At 44.0% G+C, this 9,335-nt stretch overlaps 1 protein-coding gene across 1 annotated transcript in view; it reads right to left on the reverse strand.

The window, feature by feature from the left end:
- The window catches only part of LOC147033354 (uncharacterized), a 50,399-nt gene extending 41,333 nt beyond the window's left edge, over window positions 1-9,066 (reverse strand). Inside the window, exons 1-4 of the mRNA XM_085871610.1 lie at window positions 8,784-9,066; window positions 8,511-8,597; window positions 1,914-1,952; window positions 1,513-1,561 (exon numbers count right to left, since the gene is read on the reverse strand). Coding sequence (XP_085727736.1) covers window positions 1,513-1,561; window positions 1,914-1,952; window positions 8,511-8,597; window positions 8,784-8,939 — 331 coding nt within the window. The 5' untranslated portion in view covers window positions 8,940-9,066. The remainder of the gene's footprint in view (window positions 1-1,512; window positions 1,562-1,913; window positions 1,953-8,510; window positions 8,598-8,783) is intronic.
- Between the last annotated feature and the right edge of the window lie 269 nt (window positions 9,067-9,335).

Consider the following 9,335-nt stretch of genomic DNA (forward strand, 5'->3'; position numbering starts at 1 on the left):
GGGGAGGGGAAGAGGGGATTCCGGCAGATGTGTCGTCCAGTTTAACTTCATTCCGAGAGACGGTACACACACATTGATGAATTACCTGACCTGTGATTTGAACCCAGGCGAGACAGCTCAGAGCGAGAGCATGCATATCTCTCAGCTATCCTACTGTGATGTGGCAATTCACTGCTTTGTGTAATAACTAAAATATTTTTACTCATTGTAATCATCTCATTTATTTTGGCGTCCTCACTCCGGAAATGTCCCCAAACAGAACCGAGCCGAAAGATCACCATCAAAGCTTGAAGAGCGCTCACTAAATGCCGAAACCACTCAAGCAAGTAATGCAACGAAACAGTTGAAGAAACTTTTAAAAACAAAACAGTGTTTTTATAGGTATTTATCTCTGCTGAAGTGAAGGGTCGTATAATGAAAGAAGATCGTACAAATCGGGGAAATGTGGCGTAAAATAAAATTTCACATTTTCAGCGAATGAATCGCCACCCGACTCACCGCCGGAGGCAATGCCCGGCCAAAACACAGACGAATGAGCCCTCAAGTGTGTTCAAGTTGATCGATATATTCAGTGACCGTGCGAGTGTTGCAGAGTGCTCGCCAAGTCGATGAAGCACTCAAGCAAGCACTCCAGCGAAACGGTTGATGAGTAATGGCTGGCTTAGCAAGCGATTGCCGATCAGTTGTGTCATCACCATGCATCTGGAGATGACTGGAATGTCAAGCAATGTCCGAATTGGACAAGCGAACACTTTTTTAGCGATCAAAACTGCTGTTGAAATCAATAAAGAAGTTTAAATTTTGAAATTCAGCTGAGATTAAGAAATTTTGAGGCTTTTGGCATGTGCATAAATTAAATAAAGCCATGAACGCTTGCATCTCTGAGCGTTAAGCATTGCCATGTATCCATCGATTTGTAGGTTTGATGATCAGACATTCAATATAATGTGAGGAAAGTGAAAAAAAAAACTTTCCGTTAACAAATTGTTGTGGCTTATTCCAAGTCAAGGCATTGTTATTGTCCATTGTTGAGCAGGCCAAAAAATATGGCGGCTTCAGACTCTTGTGAGCTGACAGAGGGCTGACCAAGATGGCACGCCACTATTTTTGAAAGGCTTATTTTGTCGTTTTTTGTGATATTTACCCCATAAATTATCTTCAAAAGGGGTGTTTAAATTAACCCAAACACCCAATTTTCATTCATGTACTCCCTCCGAGATCCCTTCGTGTGCATGCAAAGTTTGGGGCCGCAAGGTTTCATGGTTTTGGAATTATGGAGGAGACGGGTTGACGAACTTACGGACACACACTGACATTTATTATTATAGATTATGGGTCAATGGTTCCTCAAACTGTGTGAACATTTTCTCTGTCATTCATAGGGTTTCCAGTCTCGACGACTCAGCAATACCTGTGATGTGTTAAGAAACAATGAGAACAAACTGCACGAGTCAGAGCCATCACCAAAATCGATATAAAAGCTCAAGGAAAGGGTGATATCGACACACTTACCAACATTTGGATGAAAAGCCTTGGACAATATTTTCCCTTCATTGGAGAGCTGAAAAACAAAAAAATGGATCAAACTTATGAAAAACTTATCCGGATGAAAAATATGTTATCATTTTTTCAAGAGTTAAATTTATTTCATATAAAGGAAGTGAACCAGTTAAAAATTTACAGAAGGAGGTGCTGAGGAGCCTCGAGGAACAGGAATACCAAATATCGAAACTGATTATCTTTCTTGGCAGAGACTCAGGAACATCCACCATTTTGCTGCCGTTTCCGTTACCTCTGTACATTCTCATATGATTACGTGTGGGTTTAAACGTCACAAACAGCCTGTATAGTCCCAATGGCCGGTGGGGTTCCATGGAACTGGTCCAACATTCATCACATTCCTATAAACTCACCATGTTCCAATTATTCTTCCTCGTGCACTTCACAGCAACCTGGGGAAGGAACAGCAAACATATGGAACAATCTCATGTTATAACCTTTCAACAGAGCATGAAAAAGCAGGAAATGAGCACAATGTTGGTCTCTATTGATTTACAATGATTGTGAATGTGCACCGCATGATACAATTGATTGGAGCAGATGATGTTAGCCTTACTTTGTTTCATTGGTGGTACTATTTAAATCAGTGTGTATTCCATCAATAAGTTTACCCTTGCACACTCAAACATGCTCTAATTACGTCCGCCACCAAAGGTGAAGGTTATGTTTCCACCCCTTTCTGTCTGTTTGTTTGTGTACAGGATATCTAAAAAAGTCGTGGACGGTCCGGATGAAATTTTGTGGACAGGTTCGGTGTGTGACGGAAAACTCCGAAAGGTACGGGTCCTTTACAGGACCGTGACTCGTCAATAAATAAACCACGTGGGACAGGGTTATCTGCCAAACTTCAAAATACCTTGAGACCCATGTGGTGAGCTACCGAGGATTCACACCCTCAACGGCACTCGTAAGGGACGAGCCGTATGCGTGCTCGACCCGTGCGTAACCCGAGCGGATGGTTACCGAGGTCCCGTCGGTCCAAACGTACAATTTGCTGCTTCCAAAATTTCCCAACACGCACTGTGCTAAGCCAATGAAAGAAACACAAAAATGAGCCGAAACATTTAACAGGGGCTTTATTTATAATGGGCACGCAAGGAGCAGAGTTATCCCATTATAAAAAAAAATGCAGTATGTACAAGGCAAAAAGCACTTATCCAGTTTCTACTTAAAGACGGGTCCACAGACAGACTCACACCCAAAAGAAACGAAAGGGATCTTCCCGCCTCGTGCGGTCTTCGACGAGACGAGCGAACCAGACCGGCATCGAGATGCGACCAGCCCAGCATCGACGAGAGATGCGTTCCGCGATCAAGCAGACTACACGCGCTCGAGCTGACGGAGAACCAGACTCCAGCGACAGGACGAGATGAATCTCCTCTGTTCGTCCAAAATCAACCCCCCCTTTCTCTCTTGGAGGGAGGGGCCTCTTCTCCTGAACAGTCGCCTCTTGAGAGGCATTTGTGGCTCCGCCCACCTCCTCACCTCTGGCCACGTGCTTAATGGCGATCGTGTTGAGTCGGAAACAGGGCGGGTGAGACGCCCGCTCCTTGCCGAATGGCTTACAGGGATGCCATGCCTATGTTAGGCTCCGCCCATGCGCGCGCTTGCTGGCGCACGCACGAAGGATGCTGCGAGCAGAGCGTTGTCATGTGAAAGTGAAGATGTCGTTGCTGTGGTTGTTACAAGTGTAAAAATCCTATCGAAAATATAACTTTGCAGCGCATGTTCACTTAATTACCCACTAAACAAGGGAAAGGGAGCGATCTATCCACATTTACTCATCGAAATAACTGAGCTATGGGGGCGGCTGTCTGTCTGTGTGCACAAGGCTTCCAAATTCGTAACAATATAGCACGATATCTCAAAAATGTATTCGGCCCGATATGTTCTCGTGGATCAGGTATTATGTGACGGAGGTATACGCACATCCTCTCTCTGCGCTTTTCACCCCATCATTTACCCGAGGTCATCTTCCATCTGCTTGGAAAACAGCAACATCACTACACTTGATAAAAATGTGCAAAAACTGATCCCCTCAACTGCAGACCTATCCTCTTTCCAATCATCAGCAAGGTCAGGTCATCCATCATTGCAGTTGATATGAAATCCTTCCTTTTCTCCAACATCCTCATCTCAGATCATCAATTTAGTTTCAGACAAAGTCACTCAACCTTGGATATGCTGCTCATGCTCTTCCTACAATGGATGGAGGTACTCAATGTCGGATACGAGATCAGCGCCGTCTCTCTGGACATATCTCATGCTTTTGATACAGTCTGGCATCCTGCCTTACTCTCCAAATCCTCTGCTCATGGCATCCAAGGCCAACTCCACACATGGCTTGCTGACCTCTACTCTCGGAACTAACATGTGGCTCTTGATGGAATCCATTAATCTCCTCTTGTCACAATCCATTCACAACGTTTGGAGATGTCGTGCTATATATCATTTTGGCCACATCTCTCAAATGGTGTGGAATCGCTGGAATTTTTTTTAATAAGTTCTCATGTCAGGATGTACAGTACATCTCCGTAACACTTGGACAACCCCCCCCCCCCCGTAACACTTGGACATACACCCCCAACACACCCTGCAACACTTGGACGTGCTCCTCCCACTCTCCATGCGCTATGTAATTTTTGAATGGCCCCTTTCCCCCGCTGTTCTGTCCATTTTGTTGTTTTCCATCGGATGAGGATTATCTCTAATTTTCGTCGGGATCGTGTCGGCTTTCAATCTCTGCAATTTACTCTTCCCAAACTGGGAATACAGGACGGAGTGGAACGTATCATCTTCAAACTGGGTGCTACAAAGTCCACTTCAACCCGTCTGGCCGTGCCACGTTCCTCTGCTCAGTTTCACCTTGGTGTCCAAATTCTCCTTTCAGTTGAATCTTTTGGTCAAACACGGATCCTCACAACATCTTTAGTTGTTTTGCTACAGCTATCAGCAATACATCGTGCTGCCATTCTCAGTACTTTTTCACAGTTCAGAGCATATGAACGCCGCATGTAAATGTCGGTCCCGCAGCAAAAGTATCCTCGAGATGACGAGGCGGGTCACGTATGACGTCATCACATCATCGTTTTTTGGGGAGCAGGGCCAATCAGAATACAAATACACCAAAAAAAAAAAAACGTTAAAAATATCCGTTTCAAGATATTTATTCAAGAAAAAAAACCATTAAGTGTTAAGTGGAGCCATATTTATTTATTAAACCAAACTTGATTTTCTCATTCTGTGGACGGACGTTGAAGCACTCAAGTCAGCACTCCACTCAAAACCGCCCATATGGAACGGCAGGCTTGGCAAGCGCGAGCAAGCTGCTTGGGAACTGAACACACCGTGGTTGTCCAGCTTTTATCATTCCATTGTGTCGATAGTACAGCGGATAAACTCTGATATTTTAACAAATTGTGCATTTTATGAGAAAAGCATGAAATTTCTAGCATAGTTCGGTCATACCATAATGTTTATTTTCGGATGTGGAGGGAAGTCAGATTTGACCTCTGAGGACCGTGAGAGGTCAAATCCAAGATGGCCACCAGTCCACCAGGTCTAATGTTCAAACGCGTTTAATTTTGGAACCAAACAGTGTTGAAAAACATTTAAGGTGTCATTTCCAACTAAGTTGTGGATGCCCATTCATTTGGTGATACTTTTGAGATCGCCAGAACCCAAGGACTTGCATTTAGATCAAGGTCAATGTCAAATTACGTTAAAAACTTTTGGACATTCTTTTGCTAATACATTTATTTTAGCTTGGACACTGGATTGGACCGATGCAAAAACAGTGAAACTTCGCTTCCATTTTGACACGATGTGCACTAGATATCCACATATTTCTACCAAATTGCGTAACAACTTCCTTTGAAATATCATTTCTATCCGGCAAACTAGTACGGATCAATGTAGCTCACAATAACTATGAATCTTCCAAGTCATAATAATTTTTGAATTAGCACTATCCACAATTTCCGAATATCCTATCGGTAATGATCAAAATCTAACAGTCTCCAGAACAGAAGCACAGTGCAGTGCACTTGAGTGCAGCTTTGGCACACTTGCACCGTCCAGTGCACCCTTTCTTGCAGCGACAATGGATCAATTCATGGCATGATTTTGATGCTTCAGGGAGAGTGGTCCAAAGCGGCTGCCACCCAGTTGTTTCCCTTGTCCAGCCCCAGTCAGATGTGTCTGGCATCTCAGGATCCAAGACCAATGCCTGGTTCCAACAGTTCTTGGTCGCAAGTGCACTTGACGTGCTGCTTCAGTGCTGCCTGGGTTGAAGGAATGTGCTCTAGAGTTCTAGACTTCTGTGTGAAGACCTGTTTCCTGGCATCATTCACTTCCGTACTCTCACTGGTTTGGTCGTACATCGGCACGAGAAATCGCTCCAGCAGTAACATTGATCCTTCACTGATCTCAGTTGGCATGCATACCAGTTCATTGAAAGCATCATTCACCTCTGGGAAAGACTTCCAAGTTTTCCATGCTGTCTTCTTTCCTCTGCCAGTGAATGCAGATACAGCGTCACACCCGGTGAAAGCGTGAAGGACTGGGATTGTCAGACACTGTGTTGGATTCATTGTGGCAACCATTTAGTGAACAGCTATGTACCGAAAGCTTGACCCGACACCAAAGGCAACCCACAGCTCATCAGGAGCTGTCTTGCTGAATGAAGCCACAGCCAGTACCACCACATCAGTATCAACGGTGCGTTTGGTCACCTTCTTAAACCCGTTTTGCACAGCATCTGCCACATGCAGACATAGACGAGTGTCGGCCTCCTCTTGTGAACATGGGGCAAGGTGGGCCAAGTATGACTCAGCCGGAGAGCAGAGGACTCCACTTCCACCTGTTGCATACAGTTCCTTGCCCTCTGCAAGAGGAAGATGAACAGCTTCACGTGACAGGAAAGCAAACAATTAGGTTTTGTTCTCATTGTATCGAAGGAAGTCCTTCCATTTCTTTGGCATCACAGTAGGAGCCACTCTTTTCCTGGCGCCCTTTCCCCTCTTCTGTCTTGTTGAGGCTTTGAGGCTGGCGGGTAGGTATACATCCCAGACAAGGTCGATGCGGCTGTTTTTCTCAAGTTGAGCAGAGATGTATGGTGCAAACACCCTTTCTCCATACTCTTGAAATGTTCTTGATGTTCCAGGATTTAGCATTTGAACAACAGCTGCACCATCGAGAATTGTTACATCAGCCACAGGCGCACTATTGTTTTCGAGCAGATCTGATTCCAGGCAGCGAAGTAGATCTGATTTAACCCCAATCCACATTTCTCCTCCATTTGACAGAGCTGGTGGGGCTGCATGGTTTTCATGGAAGAAGAAATTGTCCATGTTTTCATCTCGTGTTTGACAGGAGATATACAGCCTCGAAAAGACCACAGGCATTCTTCAGTGCTGCGAGCTTTGCCTTCTCTTTTGACTTAATCTTGATTATTTTCAGATATCGGCACACTTGGGATACTTCAGTCTTGACCTTGACCTCAATGTATGACCTCTTCTGGCAACCTGTAAATTAACATAAAATATATGGGCATCTGAAGATTCGTTTAAATGACATCTCAAACATGAGACACCACCGGGGGTTCACTTGCAAATTTCAACCGATTGCTTATTTTTGGTCAATTTTTACCTTGACCTTGACCTAAATGCATTTCCTTGAATTCTGGCGATCTCAAACGTATCATCAAATGAACGGGCATCCCCAATTAAGTTGGAAATGACACCTTAAAAAAAAATTTTTGTTACACTGTTTAGTTCCAAAATTAAGTGTGTTTGAACATTAGACCCGGTGGACTGGCGGCCATCTTGTATTTGACCTCTCACAGTCCTCAGAGATCAAATCTGACTTCCCTCCACACTGGAAAATAAACATTATGGTATGACCTAACTATGCTAGAAATTTCATGCTTTTCTCATAAAATGCACAATTTGTTAAAATATGAGAGCTTATCCGCTGTACTATCGTCACAATGGAATGATAAAAGCTGTACAACCACGGTGTGTTCAGTTCCCAAGCAGCTAGCTAGCGCTTGCCAAGCTTGCCGTTCCATATCAACCTTATGGTATTCACTAACTATGTCAGAAAATTCATGCTTTTCTCATGAAACGCACAATTATTGTGCTTATCCGCTGTACTACGAAGATTGACTGATTGAAAGATATCTTGAACAATCAAAACTCAACAAAATTACGTTCAGGAGAACAATGAAACCACAAAGTCAGGAAAACAATAAAACCACAAAGTCAGGAGAACAATGAAACCACAAAGTCAGGAGAACAATGAAACCACAAAGTCAGGAGCACAATGAAACCACAAAGTCAGGAACACAAATTTTTACATGAAGATCCGTGTCCGTCCCGCGGTCCTGGTCGGGCAAGGCTGCTCTGGGCCAACAACAACAACAACAACAACAACAGCAACATGATCGGGTCGGACGGCCCGTGGATCCAAATCAAATGAATATTCACCACAAAATTACAACACGTGATCATTTGTAAATCTGTTTCATCAATAAATATCCGAATATTTACAATTCAATGTTTGTTCTGTTCATTTGATCTTTGCATGTGAATTTACACCAATAAACGTCGAGACTCTGAGAGACATTGGTTGGTTGACGACTCCTTGTATCTCGACCTCATGTCCAGTCAGTCCTTCGAATGAATTACACCGAGGAACGAATGAATTACACCGAGGAACGAATGAATTTCACCGAGGAACGAACGAATTACACTGAGGAACGAATGAATTACACTGAGGAACGAACGAATTACACTGAGGAACGAATGAATTACACCGGGGCACGAATGAATTACACCGAGGAACGAATGAATTACACTGAGGAACGAACAAATTACACCGAGGAACGAACGAATTACACCGAGGAACGAATGAATGAGTGAAACCGAACGAACCGCTCACATTCTTACCCGAGTCCCAGATTCCAGGTTTGTCGCTTTGTAAACATTCCCGAAGGCTCCTTCTCCAAGTTTCTGGATAATTTCCAGGTTCGGAACCTGTAAGAAAACATAGAAACCTCATTCCACTCCGAGAGGACTTTCTGGAAGAGGGAAGGAAACAATAAAATATAAAAATAATATTTCACATTGTGTCCGTGTGGAGGATGAACTTGGGGGTTGTACACAAGGTGAACATGAACACCTGGGGAAGAGAATCAACAGGAAATGGAACATATGGTTCACCTTGGGCATCTCGTGGTCGTTAGGAAAACACTCTTCACGTCTCCAAATGTTCACGTCATCCTCGTCGTCGCAAGGATTGTCTGCATCGTTATCCGCGTTTAATGGAGATTGATGACTTCTAATCTCCTGACAAGGTAAAACCTCAAATCGTCTCATGGTGAAATATTAAATCAACAGAAGCGAAAACACCGAGAGAACCTTTTTGATCGTCTCCACACGAGCGAGAAACAATGACGAACAATGAACCTCATTCCCTGGTGACGAATGGGAACGCCCCCTTCATTGTTCGTCATAATGGGCCGTCAAAAATTAAATAACGCTTGCGGGGGCGGGGCGAGACGGGGTGTGGGGGCGGGGCGAGGCGGGGTGTGGGGGCGGGGCTTATTGAGGATTTTTGAACTGGAAGTCGAGAAATCAAGGGAATGAAATCACATTAATTCTGTGGGAGCGAAATTCTCGACTCCTCATGGTAATAATTACATCACCATGGAGAGTATTATGTTATTTCCCTCCTCTGTCATGAAAAAAAACTGCTGTGCGAACAATTTACAC

The sequence above is a fragment of the Eptatretus burgeri genome, chromosome 2 (assembly GCF_056783735.1).
Source record: "Eptatretus burgeri isolate ZD-2024b chromosome 2, Ebu_testis_v1, whole genome shotgun sequence".
NCBI classification, from domain to species: domain Eukaryota; kingdom Metazoa; phylum Chordata; class Myxini; order Myxiniformes; family Myxinidae; genus Eptatretus; species Eptatretus burgeri.